At 50.4% G+C, this 19,475-nt stretch overlaps 1 protein-coding gene across 1 annotated transcript in view; it reads left to right on the top strand.

Moving 5' to 3' along the window:
- Positions 1 to 10,541, top strand: part of Vstm2l (V-set and transmembrane domain containing 2 like) — a 30,143-nt gene extending 19,602 nt beyond the window's left edge. The window contains exons 2-4 of the mRNA XM_048440902.3: positions 2,010 to 2,179; positions 3,503 to 3,553; positions 9,670 to 10,541. Coding sequence (XP_048296859.3) covers positions 2,010 to 2,179; positions 3,503 to 3,553; positions 9,670 to 9,936 — 488 coding nt within the window. The 3' untranslated portion in view covers positions 9,937 to 10,541. The remainder of the gene's footprint in view (positions 1 to 2,009; positions 2,180 to 3,502; positions 3,554 to 9,669) is intronic.
- Positions 10,542 to 19,475: the final 8,934 nt, after the last annotated feature.

The following is a 19,475-nucleotide window of genomic DNA, read 5'->3' as shown; positions in this document are numbered from 1 at the left end:
GATATGCTCTGCTTGGCAAGTTAAGACTGGGAGAGACTTGACCACAAAGGCTGAGGCAGGATCATCAGGTGTGGACCCTGGAGACCATTTTCTAGCCGCTGAGGAATACTACTGACCTCCCACTGTGAACCAGGGCCTTTCTCCATTGCTGATAATAGATAGACAGATAGGCAGATAGATAGATGATAGATAGATAGATAATAGATAGATAGATAGATAGATAGATAGATAGATAGATAGACAGACAGACAGGCAGACAGATAATACAGGAATGGCTGTACTTCTTGGAAGGACAGATAACATGTTAGCTGTGCCACACAAGATAGTAACTATCCAAATGGTTCTATTTAAGTGAATTAAAATGAAATTTAAAATCCAGGGGCCTGGTCCACTCAGCAATGTGTCACTAGTGATCGCTATGTTAACTTACATAGGTACCGACCATCTTCCCCTCAGGCACTTCAGCTCCTACCCTAGGTGAGAAGATGCCCGAGAGGGTAGTGAGAAGAGAGGGATGGAGCTGTTTGTGCTGTGTTAAAATACCTCCAGCCACTGTGTGAAAACAGGTTGTTTTCAGGGAAGCGTGAAGGAGCAGGACTAGTGTGTTAATGGTGGCTCAGCCCTGCGATAGGGGCTGGGGGTTGGAGATCCTTTGGGCCTGAACCCATGGAGTTTTCAGAAGATCCAGTATAGGCTGTGAGGATTGAGTCAGAAAGCCAAGGGTGGCTTGAGATTGTGGTCTGAGCACTTGGCTCAGGCACTGGTTTCCTCCTGCCCCTGAAGACAAGGACAGCCCAGCTCTGGGGGTGGCCACATGTAAAGGTAGCTCCCAGCACCTCACACCATCTTTGTGATTCAAGCCATGTTCTTCATTGTCAAACAGGCCTTGTTTATGTATCCAGGGCTAGCCAGCCCTTCCATTCTGCAGAGAAACGGACGCTTTTTTCCCCCATAAGAAGCTTTATAAACCTTGGCCTGCTAAGCTCTCTTTCAGCCCCGAGATGTTGCTGAAGTAAAGCTCCACACGGGTACCTTGTGCAGAGCAAAGACAGTCATCAAACCTAATCATATAAAACCCCCATTATCCTGTGGAGGGGAGTGGGGTTGCTGCCCCTTGATTCAGGATGCCTCCTCGCCACTCGGGGCTCCCTCTTTCCTGGAACAGGTGGCCTTCTGGGGCTAGGAATGTCTGTCCCTCTGAACTGGGCCTGGAGGACTGCATAGCCCAGGGGTGGGGCCTGGTGGACACCACGTGTCTGGGGTGACCTGCAGTTGCTAGGCATCTCCCATCTTTCTTCTGTGTGAGACAATCTCCGGAGAGGAGAGAGACATGCTAATTGCATCTCAGACAGTATGGGGAGTAAGAGCCAGAGCATATGGTGGGGAGGGGTAGGGGGCTTGTGAAGTGGGGGTACAGCATGGGGGTACAGCTGCTGGCTCGTGGAACTGGTTGTGCTGAGACTTGGTGGGAGCTGGACCCTACAGAAATGCCAGGCGGGGTGGTTGCCTCTCTCCCCTGCTCCCCACTCAAGTACATCTGGAGCAGGCAAGCTGGTGGCCATCGAACAAAGAGTTGCTGGGGCTCGCAAAGGGGTGACTCGGAGCTGAACTTTGATTGAGCCAGGCTGGCGGTGGAGAATATCCAGAGAGAAGGAAGCTGGGAGAAGAGGCAGAGGCCCAGGAAGAGGGGAGGAGCCTAGCAGCCCCCCAGGAGGGTCAGAGTGGTGTCTGGGTGCACCCCAGGGGAAGTAGGGACCTTGAGGCTGGGTTTGAGTTTGGAAGATGGTGGGGGCAAGGCTCACAGGGCTGAGCACTGGGTAGGGTGAATGGAAGAATCTGGAAGAATTCAAATTGCAGCCTCCCTGCCTCCTGGCTCCCTTGCAAGTCAGCCCTCCTCCATCACTCCTCTGGCCATGTCCCCTCAGGCTCTGGGACAGCGTCTTGCCACACACAGCTACCCTGGGGTGGGCTCCTGTTTCTGAGCCCTCATCTGCCTGTTCCCCGAACAGCACTTTTCACAGAGACGCCCCATGACATGACAGCACGGACAGGCGAGGATGTGGAGATGGCCTGCTCCTTCCGAGGCAGTGGCTCCCCATCCTACTCACTGGAGATCCAGTGGTGGTACCTGCGCAGCCACCGGGACTGGACCGACAAGCAGTCTTGGACCTCCAACCAGGTAAGACCTCGGGAGATGCTTCCATAGGGGACGTTGCAGGGGCCTGTGCCGGATGCTGCTCCTGCATCCGGAGCATCTGCAGGTGCTCCTTTCTTGATTATTGGAACAGCAAGTCCTCAATATGTCAGCCTGCCTCCTGCAGGTGTGGAAGAGCCCTGTGGCCAGAGGAAACACTTAGAAGAGGAATTTGGGGTATTTGGGGGCATTCCAGGGTGTTCTTGGTTATTTAGGGGTAGAAGCCTCAGGACATGGCCAGGGATTTAACCGTATCTGCTACAAACTTAAGTTCAGGTTCAAACACACACAGCCGTACCAGCACATCCCCAGACAGGCATAGACTTCAGGGACATGCCACTCACATTCTTCCCAATTTGTATGTGCACACAGACACACAGCCATTATAGCCAAACACCCTCCCGTGTCCAGGCGCCTGGCTCTGTGGCCAGTGTCAAACATAAGCATCTCCTTTATCCCCCTTTGACTGCCCAACTCCTGCATTGCCAGTGGACGCAGAGCTGAGGGAACTCCAATTCCAAATCTCATGATCTCTAGCTAGAATCTTATATCCTGTTTTTGTTTTTGTTTGTTTGTTTTTCAAGAAAGGGCTTCTCTGTAGCTTTGGAGCCTGTCCTGGAACTAGCTCTTGTAGACCAGGCTGGTCTCAAACTCACAGAGATCTGTCTGCCTCTGCCTCTTGAGTGCTGGGATTAAAGGCGTATGCCACTACTACCTGGCTAGAATCTTATTTTTTATAAGGTTTTTTAATATTTATTTATTTGCTTATTATGTATACAGTATTCTTTCTTCAGTCCAGAAGAGGTCACCAGTTCTCACTTCAGATGGTTGTGAGCTACCATATGGTTGCTGGGAATTGAACTCAGAACCTTTGGAAGAGCAGGCAATGCTCTTAACCTCTGAGCCATCTCTCCAACCCCCAAGATTTTTTTATTATTATTTTAGGTGCATGTGTGTGACTGAGTGTATATATGTGTATCGTATGGGTGAAAGTACCTGTGGAGACCAGAAGGGGGCACTGGATTCCTTGGAGCTGGGCACTGGGCCCAGCTTGGATCCTCTGGAAGAACAGCAAGTGTTCTTAACTGCTCAGTCATCTCTCCAGTCTTCATTTTTTTTTATTATCATTTTTCAGTTTGAGTAGAATGTATGTAAGTGTCTCTATGAACAGGGTGACATTTCCACAGCTGTACGGATGAAATCCAGCATCCTTGACCATGATCCTAACTGCCTCCCCCACCCCATCTCCATGCTGTTTCTCCCGCCCCCACCACTCACTAACACCTTGTCTCTGCTCTCTCTGGACAGCTAAAAGCTTCTCAGCAGGAGGACTCGGGGAAGGACGCCACCAAAATAAGTGTGAGTTTTGATGCCTTTTCACAAATGGTCTAATGAAAGATGCAGCTGTAACAACAACAACAACAAAAAAAAATGGTTTCGGTCCATTTCAGTAGGGAACTTGGGTAAGAAAATGAAGGAAGTGGGAGGGGGACTGGGAGGTGCCCAGCTTGGCGGGGGTTTTTTTGGTGTGTTTTTCTGGGTCTTTTTCCAGAGATTTTTCAAGTCCATTGAATGACGGGTAGGAAAAATGACAGGAGTGAGAAGACAAATTCTCCCCTGGCGGGCCAAGGCCAGGTATGCCTCGTGGTGTTCCATGCCTGACTCAACCCCATTTGTCACTGGTAAGCTACAAGGTCTCAGGAGGCTGAGTGGGCTATTTTTTTTGACCCACCATGACTGATGCTGGAGCCTCTCAGGGTCTCTGGGTGTGGCTTCCAGGAGCAGGGACTTCAGGAGTTCCTAGGTAGCCACTCACCTTTTTGTGGCCACAGTGGGCAGAGAGGGCCAACCACCTGTCCATTTTACGGCCTGGGGAGCTGAGGCTGAAGAGTACTGGAAATGTGGCCAGTGTGCTGAGCCTCTTGTCTTCCGCCAAAGCCCAGGGAGGTCAGGGACATCAGGGAGCTGAGATGTGACAGTTACTGTGGAGTCTGAGAGGCTAAAGCTCATCCTGGAAGAGACAGGCACTGTCGGAATAAGACCATGGAGCAGGGGCACTATTCTGGACATGCGTGTGGCCACAGGACAAGGCTGGGTTACTGGAGTTTAGCAACACACCCATGGTCCAGGCACCCAAGTACATTTATGAAAATGTTGGGGGCAGCCTTTCCAAACCCCCATTTTGGCTGAGTCTCTCACAGCTTCTTAGGGACTATAAGGGACCTCAGGGCCCAGGGGCAAGTTAGATACGGTACAAGGGGAGCTGTGCTCCCGAACCAGGAGCTGCAGCGGAGTGGCCCCCAGGACAAGTAAGGGCACTGTGGCCAGGATGCCAGGGAGGAGGCTTCTTCAGCTACTCAGGGGAGGGGCTAGCAAGTGAGAGACCGGATGGGATCACAGTATTCCTGGTACCTTCTGTGGGGCGGGGGATTTGAAGCTGTTCACAGTTTAAGGCAGCCACCCCTGCTCTCCTACCCTCAGTCAAGGGCATGCTCCTATTTCATGCCCCATTTCTTGCCTTTTACACCTCTCAGACCCTCAGACAGAGGCCTCCAGAGGTACCAACACACCCCCTTCGAGGACACACCCTCTGCATTGATTGTGTCCCATTTCATGAGAGGCTTTGGGCTCCGGCAAAGAAAGAATTATCTAATTGATTGAGAGGATTATAATTATAATATAGCTAGAGGTTGCTAGCCTCATGAGAGGGGAACATAATGCTAATTAGTTAAATAAAATAAATGTTCTCTGTGGGAGTGTGAAGTCACCCCTAGTCCATCCCCATAATCCTCATACCAGCTGGGGCTTTCCGGGTCTGGTACCAGGCCCAGCCTTTTACACAAGCATGCAAGCCAATGTTCCTAAATACGCAGGCAGGACAGACCACACCCTGGCAGATCCACAGCCTGGGTTCTTAATGTCTTAGGAGATGGTACAAACTTTTCTTCTAGGCCTTCAAGGTTCTTTGACTCTTCTCCCATGCACAGGCTCGCCATTATGTGAGCTACGGGCCAGGCAGCGCCAAGGCCTGTGGGAGACTTGGCTCCAGTAGGTAGTGGGGAAACTTCGGAACCTGTGGAGCCTGCTGAGGAGTCCTACAGAGGGGTTGGCTGTCTGTACTCATGGGATCCTGAGCATACAATGGGGTTGGTACTTACTGGACCAGGAGCTGAGCTCTGGCTCTGGCTTTGCCTTCTCTTTGTCTCTGTTTCTGGAAGAAGATGATATAAGAAAACACTAGAAACCAGAATTAGCTTGTACTGAGGGACCCAGTACCTACTTGAGGGCCATTCTGCAAGGCTTAGGGTACCTGCATTGCCAGCCATGTTCGAGTTCTGGGAGGTTTGCTGTAGTCTAGCGAATGCTTTCTGCATTAGGGGTTAAATTAATCCTGCACTAGTCTCACAGGTAAAGATGGCGCTGAATTCCTGATGTAAGTTCCCCCATGGGGCAGAAAACATGACTCAGTGGGTAAATGTGCTTGTCCCAAGCCTAATGAATGACCTGTATTTGATCCCTGGGACCCATACAGTAGGAGAAAACCAAACCCTGTGTCATCCTCTGACCTCCACATAGAAGTCAGAACACAGGACAAGCACATACCCATACATCCATGCACTCACAAAAACTAGTTTATGAAAAACGTTCCCCCTTCCCTGGGCCTGTCAGGTGATGGCTGCAGTCACAGTAGGCAAGAAATGCTTCCAGAAGGCCAATCACTTGTGCCCGATCCCCAGGCCCAAATGGAAAATGGGCATGTATCCACTGCTCCCAAGGGATAAAAGGGAACATGACATCTGCCACCAGCACAGGAGGAGAATGGCTGGTCTCTGAGAGCCTGTGCCAGGGGTCTGAGCTAACACAGGCTAAGGGTTCGCTGGAGGACAGGGCTAAGGGCTCCAGGGCCCTCTGTGCTGCGCCAGCTGTGGGTGGGCTGGCAGACAATCAAGGAAGAGCAGGTAGAATGGGGCTGAGGGCCTTTGGGAAGATATGGAGGAGGTTCCCTTGAGGACCTGGCTGGCAGGGTCAGGGTCTGCCCTGCTTCCTGCAGATGGTGGTGTCTCACATGTCCAGGGGCAGGAACAGAGGAAGTCTGGGCTGGGTAATGCACAGTAGAACCAACTGGAGGTCCTCAGACGCACAGGGTCCCAGAGCTGGGGGCTTCCCAACTTGGGCTTTGAATCCGCTCAGAGGTGGTGAAGTGGCAGAGTCTGGCTCTGGTTAGACCAGCCACTACTCCCTCCCCAAGAATCTCCCAGGTCTCCCTTGGGAGCCGTGCAGAGGCGAAGGTCACTCTATGGGCACAGATGGCTTGCCTGCCCTTTCCTCCTGGCCTCGCTGGGAGGACAGAGCCTGGGGTGTATGGCTGTGGCCAGCAGGAGGCTGGCGCTCAGAGCCGGCCTGGCCAGGCGCTTTCGGCGTGATTAGGTGCTTAATCGCTGAGGCCTGTCTATGCTGGGCTGTGATTATGATTTACAGCCAAGCTGCCCTGCGGGTGTGTCTTTTGGCCTCTCCAGTCGCACTGATTCCTGAATAAGGAAGCCCAGCAGGCTCTTCCATCACCCCAAACTACTGAGGTGGAATAGAGAACCCGTCCAAGGGAGCAGCCGCTGATGAGGCTTAGGGCAAGGCTCCCCAAGGACACAGAATGGTGGGTGTTGGGGAGTGAGGTGGGAGGGCTTTCTGCCCAGAGGCCACGCCCCGGGTATGGCGATGCGTGCCTGATCTAGGAAGCCTCAGTTTTCTCCGTCTCGGACCCTGAGAGGTTTGGGGTTATCGTGCTACAAGAATGGTTCTGAGCACTAATTGCTGCTGTTTGGATCTTTGCCTTTTGCACACTGTGCTGAGGGCAAAGCCAGGGTTACAGCCTCGCCTCCTTCTGGCTTCTGACTTGGATGATCAGGGTACCCATGAGTGACTTGTGCTATAGACCTTGTCTCACCAGCCCCTGATGGAAGCGCCGGCCCTTCTGAAGGCCACCATTGTCTGTTGACCTCCAGGAAGCTGCGGAGGAGGCTGACAGCGAGGGCAGAGGTCTCAGCATCCCCCTCGGCCTGCGCCTGGAGGGCGGGGCGTAGGCCTCCCTCCCCAGGAGCGGTTGCTCCCAGCGCTGCAGCATTATTACTCCATTAGCGCCTTGTAGGGTTGACAAATGAAGGATAATTAATATCCGTGAGGGAAACAGATGTTGAGGTAATTCGCTCCCGCTGCGCATTTGCAATGGCTTCTCCTAACTCACCCGAGAGTGTGGCGGGACCGCGGGGGTCTTTCTGTGCCCTTGGTCAGGGTGATGGAGTGAGCAGGCACAGTGGACATCAGCTGAGCCCCACACGAGGGAGGGAGCGTCTGATTCTTGACTCTTCGTGTCTTGTTTTCCATTGGGACGTTCTGTCTGTGTCCCATCCCAGTTCCTCTTGCTGTATGGTAAACCCATGTTTTCCTGATTCCTGGGGAATGGGCTCCTCACCAGGGGGCTCTTACGGAGCCTGTACTGCCAGCTCTGGAATTCTCTGTGGGTCTGTCACACTGTTTCCAGGGTGAATGCATGGATCCTAGCCTGGGGTCACTGTCCAGCCCTACTGAAGACTGGTTTGGGCTCCGGGCCAGGCTTGACTCCTTTTGGAGTCTCAGTTCCCCCAACAGACACTGGCTGCTGTTTGTGTCTGGCTTGTGTGTGTCCCCAGCTATGTGTGTGTATCTCAGGGCAGGCTGGAAATATGCCTGAGGCCATACCCACCCTCCCAGGAACCATCCTTTTCTCCCTAGGGTCCCTCACTTTGGGGCAGGGAGACCAGCAGAGAATCCACTAGGGTCCCAAAGCAGGACTTTGGGAGTTGGCAGGCACAGTGCAGCTGTTGCTATCTAGAGGAGGGACATTAAGGATATTTGTGCTCAGGGACCAGGCTGGTGGGCTGCGGGGCCTGGAGGGTAGGTACCTGCCAGATGACGGCTGGGGACCTGAGCTCCAGGAGGGCTGGGCTTCCAGCCCTAGGAAAGATCCTTGCCTAACTACACGTCCAACTTCACTCCCTTTAATATTTTTTTTGTTATAGAAATGTAGAAATTTACAAAAGTACGTCAGGGCCTCCATACCCACCCTCCAGTCATGCTAATGACGCACTTTACTCTGACAGCCTTTCCTCGTGTGACTGAAAAAAGAGTTGCCAGCAGAGTTACAGTCGCAGCAGATTTATTCATGAGCACACTAATCTGGAAAGTCCCCGAACACCAGCCAAGAGGAAACCGTGTAGACAAGCCGCAGTGTGGTCACCCAACGGAATACCACACAGCCACGCACAGAACCACTGCAGTGTGTGGAAGAAAGTTAGCCTTGGCAAAGGGCCCTCCCCATCACAGAGAGTTCTAGAATGTGGCTAAACTGTGGTGACAGCTATGAAAAGGTAGCCCCTAGTGGGGATTAAGTACCAGCACGGAAGGAATCCACAGCTTTAGAAAGGCTCCATGGCAGACACAAGCGCGAACAGGAGTGGGCTGTCCACCGAGTTGGGTGTACTTGATCCAGGACAGTGGGGCCTCAGCAGTGAGATGAATATTAGAAATCAGGTCAAGGGTTAGGAGTGGCGCTACAATTCCAGTGTTCAGAGGGCTACGGCAGGAAGGTCCTGACTGGAGACCAGCCTGGACAACAAAGCGAGATCCTATCTTTAAAAAATTATTCAAATCAATAAAAAGGCAAAACTTTACAAGCTAACAACACTCATTCTACTGCCAGGGAGAGGACAGTCTGGCATCCGACTGTTGTGCTCTGTCAGCCTGTATCTTTTTTTTTCTCTTAGACTTTATTTTTGTGTGTGTGTGCCTGATTATATGTCTGTGCACCATCTGTATTTCTGGTGTCTGTGGAAGCTAGACGAAAGAACTGGATTCCCTGCGACTGGAGTTACAGACAGTTGTGAGCTGTCAAGTGGATGCTGGGAATCGAATCCCAGTTCTCTACAAGAACTTAAGTGTTTAGTCATCTTCCCATCCCCACTTCCTTCCAGCCCCTATCTTAAAGAAACAGAACCTTGGGCTGGTGAGACGGCTCAGCAGGTAATGGCTCTGGCGATGACGCCAGACACCTGAGTTTCAGTCTTAGGATCCAGAGGGTGGAAAGAGAGGTGACTCCTGCAGATTGTCGTCTGACCACACATTCACTGTGGCACAAGCCCCCAGCCCAAGTGTCTCCCGTCTATGCGGGGCTTTTCCGTTTGTTCAGAAACAGCTGCACAGCCTGGGAGCTTTGTTAGGAGGCTTGTTCCCTGCTTGCATGTAGAACTCTCACAAGCTGGGCTCTGGCTCACCCTTCTTCAGCGCTGGGCAGTATTCCACTGGCTGCACACACCACCCTGTGGATAGGCATTAGCGTTGCTTCAACTGCTCGGATGCTGGCCTTGGGTCCCCTCCCTAGCTGTCTCCCTAGCGGCTTGGCTCTTGACTCCAGCCGATTCTCACGGTGCCTCTGTCGCCCCCAGGTGGTCAAGGTGGTGGGCAGCAACATCTCCCACAAGCTGCGGCTGTCGCGGGTGAAGCCCACTGACGAAGGCACCTACGAGTGTCGCGTGATCGACTTCAGCGACGGCAAGGCCCGGCACCACAAGGTCAAGGCCTACCTGCGGGTGCAGCCCGGGGAGAACTCGGTGCTGCAGCTGCCTGATGCGCCCCCTGCCGCGCCCGCACCGCCGCCCAAGCCGGGCCGGGAGCTGCGCAAGCGCTCTCTGCCGGAGGCTTGCAGCCTGTAGCCCGCTCGCCCCGCATGCAGTCCTCCTGGCCCTGCGGCGACGGTGGCAGAGGAGTCCCGCGTGTGCTTTGCTTGCTTGCCCCCCACTCCCGGCTCCGCTTCATACACCCCGTCCTCGCGGCCAATCCCCTGGTGAGGAGCCGGGCCGTGGGGGGCCTACGCTCCTGTTCCGTTTCTTTCTACCCGGAACCGGCTCCGGGTCCCCCAGCCGGGAAGCGGAGGACCCCCCCCCCCAGCCCCACGCGGGAGGCTACCCTACCAGGCAGAGTTAGCACCAGCAGGCTCGCTCTGGGCCCTCGAGGCTCTCCCCGAGCCCCCCTCTGCCGGCACCCCCCACGCCCAGCCCTGTCCTGGGCCTGTGAAGTCCACCCAAGGGATCCCCTCCACCCATCACCTCCCCATTCCTGATCAGGGGACATCTACCCTGGTGGTTTGTAAATATTTCTATTGGGCCCACCCCGACCCGGAACTGGCTCAAACCTCTGGCCACCCTCGGTGATGGAGGGGAGGTGGGAGGCCCAGGGCTTTGCGTAGGGGTGAGCGGGCCCTGTGTATATGACCCAACCTGTGAGTACCAGCCAACTCCAATAAAGCGGTTTAAACCAACCAGGACAGTGTCTTGCTGGAGCTGGCAATTGAGCCACGGTGGGGGAAGGAAGGAGGGCTTGGTGGGTCGCAGAAAAGAGCAGAAGTAACCTGGTGTTGAGAGGATCCTGAAAGGGCAGGGGCTGCTGCTGGACAGGAAGAGTGGTTCCCAAAGGGAAAAAGAAGCAGTCTTTGTCTACCCTACCGTGAATACTGGCACCTGAATTCATCATGGATCCCGCGATAATCACACATACAGAAGAACCTGTGAAGCATGCGAGCAGAAATGGATAAACATCTTTGTAGCTGCCACAAAGAAAGCCTATCACTCCCAAACAGACTCCACCTCAGCTCTCAGTCTCTTCCACCGCCCCCTCCCTCACTCTCAGAGGGTAACATCATCACCGTCATCCTCATCATCAACTCTGGAGTCTCATATAGCCCTGGTGGGCCTGGAACCCCGTGATCCTGTTGTTTCAATCTCCCAAGAGCTAGGATTATAGAAGTGTGGCCACCATGCCCAGTTTAGTAGGGCTTCTTTGTTTATTTTTGTTTTTTATTTTAATACCTATATTATATCACTTTATTTTTTTATCACATGCATCTTTACGGGGGTAATGCATGCCTCAGCATGTATGTCCAGGTCAGAGAACAACCTGAGGATGTCAGTTCTCACCTCCCACCAAGTGGATCCTGGGGATCAAACTCAGGTCATCAGGCTTGGCAGCAAGTGCCTTTCTCACCCATCGTGTTAGTCACTTTAAACAAATTTTCCTTTTTTTTTTTTTTTTTTTTTTTTTGGTTGCTGGGAATGAGGGTTCCTTGCCTACATTAGGCAAGTGCTTTCCCATGGAGCTATATTCCAGCCCCTACATATTTGAGTTTTGTGTTTTCATTTTCAAAACATGGCCTCATATACCTCAGAATGGTCTCAAACTCTGTGCTGTCAAGAATGACCTTGACCTCCTTCTCCTCCTGCCTCAGCTTCTCCAGTACCGGGCTGACAGGATGTGGCGTGTGTTCCTTCTCCATGTCTGCTGGACACACACGCCTGAGAGTCTCAGGGACATTTACCAGGCTGCACGCCAGGCTGTCCACGTTAGGGTCCATATTCTCCTCAGACCATCACCATCTCCCTATGACACAAGAGGAATCGGGGTCAGAGAGGGTGCATAGTTCACCCTAGCTCACACAGCAGTTGGACCTTTCTTAGCCTAAAAGTACGAGTAGTTGGCCCTGGTAAGACCAGGTCCCTTCTAACCCCTCCTCCTTCATCATGTATGCCTTGGGTCATCCCAACTGCCATGGTTCTGCTGAGGATTTACCTGGGGATGTTGACATGGACGTCCCATGTCAATGTGGGTGGATGGATGGATAGATGGATAATAGGTAGATGGAGGGATAGACAATGGATAGACTGGTAGGTAGATGAATGATGGATGAATAATGGCTAAATGGTGGGTGGCTGGATGTGCTGATGGGTCAGTAGGTGACTGTTGTGTACATGGAAAGGCTGATGGCTGGATGGAAGGACTGCTGGATGGTAGGTAGATGAATGGCCAGACGATAGCTGACTGGTGGGTAGATGGATAGGTATGTGGACAGATGAATGGGTGGATTGAGACACAACTAACCTAGGCTGTGGAGTCCGCAGGGCCTGCACCTGTTGCAAAATCTGGGTTCTGTCAATTATGGTTTAAATAAACGCTGATTGGCCAGTAGCCAGGCAGGAAGTATAGGCGGGGCAACCAGATAGGAAGTAGAGGTAGGTCAATGAGAACAGGAGAACTCTGGGAAGAGGGAAGCTCCCTCTGGAGTCCTGCCCAGACACAGAAGAAGAAAGATGTGACCTGCTCTGCTGAAAAAGGTACTGAGCCATGTGGCTAACATATACTAGAATAATGGGTTAATATAAGTTATAAGAGTTAATAAGAAGCCTGAGCTAATGGGCCAATCAGTTTATAACTAATGTAGACCTCTGTGTGATTTCTTTGGGACTTAACGATTGTGGAAACTGGGTAGGACAGAAACCCCAACAACAAAGGACCATCTTGTCTGGCCTGTGATCATTTGGCCAGTGTCTACCATTTATTCAATGAATGGGATCCACCTCAGAAATGTCCAAAGGCAATGCTGACCTTGGAAGGCCCCTCTGTGAGGGAAGAGGGCCTTGCTGACATTAGTGACAACAGTGCCCATCAACTCTAGCCAGGTGGGCACTGTGCTTTGTGCCAGGCACTGATGCAGGGCTTGTCACAACAAACTCTGCACTTCTCAAAGCCCCCTCCTCCCAGAGGGGAATTTGGAGTGCTTGCTCTAGCTCCATTGGAAGAGTCCAGGGGGAAAGAAAGTACCTGGACTGGAGTCTTGCCCCTGTCCATCCTTGCTGCAAGCCCTCCAGCAGGGCCCTTCTCCCTCCTGAACCTCAGTTTCCCTTTCAGTGTAATGGGGATGCTACTGGGGAAGTGAAACCTGAACCACCATGAACCATCATCACACACACAAGGAGGGTAATATCAAAAGGACAGGTGAGGAATGTGGGGGAGATTGCAGAACCCCCGACCACTCACACTGCCAGGGAGGATGGGAAACGAGGCAACCTCTCGTGTCAGTCTCCACACCTCTCAGCAGGCCCCACTCCCATGAGAGCTGGAAACACAGGGCTGCTCAAAAGCCTGTGAATGAATATTCACGACCGTGTTTGTTATTCATGGCAGGCCCCAAACAGAAACAGGGTCCATCAGCCAACAAGTGACTGCTGAAGAAAGCCGAGCCAGGCAATGAAATATTATTTGAGAGAGAAAAAGAGCATTTTCACGCACAGTACAGCGTATAGGAACCTGGAGGTGACGAGTTAGGCGATAGAAACACTCTACAATTGGTTGTCATGATGGTTGTACAACTGCTCGGACGTGCTGAATCACTGAGCCGCTATTTTAAGTGGACGATCGTGTGGCGTGTGGATATCTCAACAAAGCTGTTAAAAGAAACAGGATTCTCCTGACTGCAGCCCTGTGCCCACACGCCAAAACTGGGCACACGGCAGGCACTTGGAAATGATGTCTTCTGTTTATTCATCGCTCTGATTTCTAGGCGAAAGCTGGAGAGGGTTAGGCACAGCAGGTGGTGGCAGCTGGGGGAGGTGGCTATAATGAGAGACAGGTTCCTAAGGTGGTGCCCTGGCTGGCCTGAAGGTTCAGAAAACCCCAACAGTCCCTGAAGGTAGTGACAAGCCGCTTTCCCCTTTGTGCCAAACACAGGAGTAGCCTGTGGGCCTAGGAGATGGCCCGGTTGGTAAATTGCTGGCTGTACAGCCATGAAGGAAGACCTGCGATTGACTCTCAGGGACAACACACACTTGTAATCCCAAGGCTAGGGAGGTGGGGACAGACAGGATCATAGAGGTCCAGCCAGTCAACCTGGCCTAATCAATAGATTCCAGCTCAACAGAGAGATCCTGCCAGCTGAGGTGTCTGTCTTCCACATGCATGCACACACATACACCCATACCACAAAGAATAACCTGAAATAATTAGGTATGGTGGTATATGCCTGGATCTCCAGCAACTCTGGCTGCTGAGGCAGGAGCATTGCTTGAACCCAGGAATTTTCTGTTTTGTTTTGTTTTTTGAGACAAAGTTTTTCTGTGTAACCCTGACTGTCCTGAAGTTCACTCTGTAGACCAGGCTGGCCTTGAACTCAGAGATCTGCTGCCTCTGCCGATCCCTTCTGAGATCGAAGGTGTGTGCCACCGTTGCCTGGTAGACCTAAGAATTCAATGAAAAAACAAACACACAAAAAGAAACTCAGTGTGAGATGTAGTCTAAATTCTTGGCATTCAGACCCCACCAGTACCTGCAGTTACTGAGCAGCCCGAGGTAACTATAGCTCAGTAAAGTCTCCCATGGAGTCTGGATGACTTTAGGCTATTCCAGTGTTGGGCAGAGAATGCTTTATCCAGAGGATTCCCAAAGGCTGATCCACAGGGGTTCCTGCCTCCAGAAGCAAGGTTGTGTGGAATGTTCTACCTGGCAAACCCAAGTGTAGGCAGAGAACGCTTCTGTAAGGCGTCTCTATACCTTAGAATTGCAGGTTCAAGTCACCGCGGCTGTTTTAATTCCTGTTAATGACTTTCCACAGAAGCGGGAGCCACTTACCCCTCTATAAATGGTGTGTGAATGTGCACCTGGCCCCGCTCCACAACCTGAGAGTCAAATGGATTGATCGTGGTCTGTGGGTTAGCTGGGTCCCCTCCCTTCACTGGCTACTGTGAGCAGGACCCAGCAGCTCTTTGCTGCTCTGAGAACCCCCTTATCTCCCCGCATCCCCCTCCCCCCAGCCCAGGGACTGACAGCTCAGTCTTGGCTGCCTCATTACCGGCTGGGGCTGTCATCCTGTTGATTTGTGGCATTGCTGTGAAGTGCATTTCGGTTCGGTTTTGTTTTCTTTTTCCTTTTGACTTTTTGTTTGACAAATATTTTTTGTTAAGTAGTTTCACTCTCTATTACTTTATCATTTCTGAGTTAGCTTTCATTATATAAACATAAATTTGAGTCTCTGGGAACTTAAATTGTCTTCAGATATGAGTTAGGGTCTCCAATTCACTTTTTTTCTAGCTTTTTAAATTTTCTTATCTGTCAACGGCATCTTTATTCCCCACACTGGTATGTGACGCCGTTGGCACTAAGTGCTGGCCCCACACCCACGGCTGCTTCCCCCACACCCATGGCCGCTTCCCCCACATCCATGGCCGCTTCCCCCACCTTTTTTCTATTTCCTTGTCTCATCTATGATGGGTCAGTATCACACTGTTTTAATTATTACAGTTTTATGACAAGGTCCAATGTGTTCTGCAGCTGTCTACTCCTCTCTTTGCATGTTTTGTTTTGTTTTTGAGACAGGGTTTATCTACATAGCCCTGGCTGTCCTGGAACTCACCATGTAGCCCAGGCTGGCCACAAACTCTCAGTGATCCTCTTGCCTCTACCTCCACTGCAGCACCTGGCTCATGTGGAACATTTTGTCTCCAGAACTTACCAGCTTACTCTTTTAGACCTCGAATCATCATTAGAAAGTCCTCCCTCAGGGCTGGAGGGATGGCTCAGTGGTTAACAGCACTGGCTGCTCTTCCAGAGGACCTGGGTTAAGTTCCCAGCACCCACATAGCAGCTCGCAACTGCCTGTAACTCTACCTCCAGGGGATCCAACACCCTCACACAGACTTACATACAGGCAACATATCAATGCACATAAAATAAAAATAAGTAAATCATTGGTTTTTTTTTTTAAAAAAGTTCTTCCTCCAACATGTGCAAGGCCCTGTGTTCAATCCTCAGCTCAGACAAAAATTAACTGCTGTTTCAGTTGGTGTCTTAGCTACTGTTCTGATGCTGTTACCATGACCAAAACCACTTATTAAACAGCAACAACAACAACAACAACAACATTTAATTAGGGGCTTGCTTACAGTTCCAGAGGGTGAATTCATGAGCATCATGGTAGGGAGCATGGCGACAGACATGTTGCTGGAGCAGAAACTACTGAGAACTTACATCTTATTCACAAACAGAAGAAATGGGGAGAGGAGGGAGTCGATAGATGATGGATGGAGAGAGAGAGAGAGAGAGAGAGAGAGAGAGAGAGAGAGAAGAGAGATTGCTAGTTTTGTGTCAACTTGATACAAACTAGAGTTATCTGAATGGAGGGAACCTCACTTAAGAAAATGCTTCCATAAGATCCATTTTCTAAATTAGTGGTTGATGGAGGAAGGTCCAGCCCATTGTAGGTGGTTCCTTCGCTGTGCTGGTGGTCCTGGATTCTATAAGAAAGTAGACTGAGCAGGCCTGGGGAAGCAAGCCAGTAAGCAGCACCCCTCCATGGCTTCTGCAACAGCTGCTGCCTCCAGGTTCCTGCCCTGTTTGAGTTCCTGCCCTAACTTCCTTTAGTGATGAAGAACAAGACAGAAGTATAAGCCAAATAAACCCTTTTTTCCTCCCCAATCTGCATTTTGGTCATGGTGTTTGATCACAGCAACAGAAAACCTAAGAGAGAGAGACCATGAGATGAGAGACAGAAAGACCAAGAGATAAGAGAGAGACCAAGAGAGGAGAGAGAAAGAGAGACAGACTAAGAGACCTGGCAAGTGCTTTTGAAACCTCAAAGCCCACCCCTCCTGACACATGTCCTCTAACAAGGACACACCTCCTAATCCTTCCTAAACAGCTCCATTAACTGGGGCCCAAACATTCAAATGTATGAGCCTATGGGGCCATTCTCATTCATACCTCCACAGTTGGGATTATGGTACGCTCATAAATCAGCCCGGCAGACGCTTACCTAGCCATGTCTTTGTGTGTCTCTACAGTCCTTCTCTAGTACGACGCCTCCTCCGTTAGGACTTCTTCACTGTACCTCTCCAGACAGTATTAGGGATATGATGACTAGAGGAGTATAAACACGTGTGTCAGTCACGTGGAGTGGTATAGAGGTGAAGGAGAGATTACGAAATAAAGAAAAATATCAACTGGAGAACAAAGGCAGTAGGTATATGGGTGTGTTCTGTACTATCAATTCAACTTTTATGCTTATTAAAACTTTCATTTTTATTATTTATTTTTGTTGCTGAGGGCACTAGGGATCACACCTAGGGCTCTGGCATACTAGGTAAGCATTCCAGCACTGAGCTACATCCTCAGTCCTTTAATAGTAAGATATTGAGGGAGGAGGGGGAAGACATGGCTCAGCAGCTAAGAACGTGAACTGCTTTTCCGGAGGATCTGAGTTCAGTTCCCAAGAATCTGCACTGGGCAGCTCATAACCCTCTTTAAATCAGCTATACAGGATCCAGCGCCCCTTCTGGCTTCCCAGGCACTGCACTCATCGCACCCCCTTAAGATATCCATATAATTTAAAAGATTTTTTTTGAGTTACTTAATTTATTTTGTGTCTGTGGGTCTTTTGCCTAAACACATGTAAATGCACCGTGTGTGTGCCTGGTGCCTGGGTGGCAGAAAAGAGCATCAGGTCCCCTGGACCTGGAGGTACGGATAGGATAGTTGTGAGCTAACATGTGGGGCCTGGGAAACAAACCCAGGGCCTGGGAAAGAACAGTCAGAGCTCTCAACTGCTGCGCCATCTCTCCGGCCCCCACACAAACACATAATTTAAAACAAACTCCTTCTCGGCCAGGCAGTGGTGGTACACTCAGCACTTGGGAGGCAGAGCAGGCAGATCTCTGTGAGTTCAAGACCAGCCTGGTCTACAGAGCAAGTTTCAGAAAAGTCAGGACAGGACTATACAGAGAAACCCTGCCTCAAAATACAAACATACATACATACATACATACACACATACATACATATTAAAATCCACACATTCTCTCTCTCTCTCTCTCTCTCTCTCTCTCTCTCTATATATATATATATATATATATATATATATATATATTTATATATATATATATATATTTCAAGAGAGATGCCGGTAGAAAAGAGAACAATTAGGTTGTTTGCTCTTGAGCCTCGCACAGTAGCAAATGCTTGTTCTCCTGGACACTTGGGAGCCTGAAGCAGGATGACTGCTTGAGGCCAAGATTTTGGGGCCATCATAGGCAACAACCCCTCACACACACCTCGAAGACGTCTTTCTATAGTCTGTGCATAGTTTTGTTGTGGTTAGTTCTCACTTTTCCTATTGTTACCACTGCACTAAAGTCTTCTGCTGTCTTCTAATTCATTTCTGTTTTATAAATGTGAAGGCTACCAGCTTCTGCATTTTGTATTTTTTTTTTTTTTTTTTTTTTTTTTTTTGGTGTTGGGACTTGAACCTAAAGTCTTGTGCCTGTAAAACCCTCGCTGCACCACCGAGCTACACCCCTAGCCTGGTTTCTGTATTTCTCACTTTTGTATCCAGCTGTTTTATTGAGTTTGTTGTATTTGCAGTGGTTTTCCACTTGGCTGCCCCACCACCTCCCAGTCACATAATGACAACTGCATTTCTTTCCAACCTGTACACGTCTTATTCTTTTCTCTAACTGCATTGGCTGTGTACTGGTAGACGTTGGTTATTTTTGTTTGTTTGTTTGTTTTGATGTAGCCCTGACTAGTACGGAAATCCTCCTCTTCCTCCCTTGTGCTGGGATTTAAGGTGTATTATCAGCATGCCTGGTTTTATTGTGCTTTTAACTTTAATACGAATGCTTAATTTTCTTCCCCTGTCCAGTGCCCTGTGACTGTCTTAGTCAGTGTTTTATTGCTGTGAAGAGATGCTATAGATTTAACTGAGGGCTTGCTTACAATTTCAGAGGCTTAGTCCATTATCATCATGGCAGGGAGCATGGCCATATCTAGGCAGACATGGTGCTGGAGAACTAGCTACATCCCGATCCACAGTCAACAGGAAGAGAAGAGAGCCTAGACCTGGTGTGGGCTTTTGAATCTCAAAACCCACCCCCAGGGACACACCTCCTCCAACAAGGTCACACCTAGGGTAAAAATGCCACACCTCCTAATCCTTTTAATCCCTTCAAACAGTTCCATTCCCTGGTGACTAAGCATTCAAATGTATGAAGCTATAGGGGCCATTCTTATTCAAACTTCCGTAGACTGTTTTAAGAGCCTCAACCTTATTAGTGAAGCTTTTAAACACTTCAGTGTGGATGCTGCCTCAGCCAGAACCAATAGGCAGTCATGGGATCAAATCCAAGCTCTGTGACCTTTGAGGTGTGTGATGTGGGGTCTACCTTCTCTCCCTGAAATTCCAGGTTTTTTAGAAAATTTATGCAGGCACCGAAGTTGACGTCTGATCCAGTGAGGTTGTTCTCATTTACAAGCATAGTGTGGTGACAGGGTAGGGCCTGAGAATCTGCATTTCTAACCTGCCTCTCTGCCTGGCTGAGTTGTTGGGACACCCCTCGTGCAGACTAAGGTGTCTGAACAGACAGACCAGGTGGTGAAA

The sequence above is a fragment of the Myodes glareolus genome, chromosome 10 (genome assembly GCF_982192425.1).
Source record: "Myodes glareolus chromosome 10, mMyoGla1.1, whole genome shotgun sequence".
NCBI classification, from domain to species: domain Eukaryota; kingdom Metazoa; phylum Chordata; class Mammalia; order Rodentia; family Cricetidae; genus Myodes; species Myodes glareolus.
The sequence above is the reverse complement of the archived record's forward strand: the minus strand, read 5'-3'. Positions and strand labels throughout refer to the sequence as shown.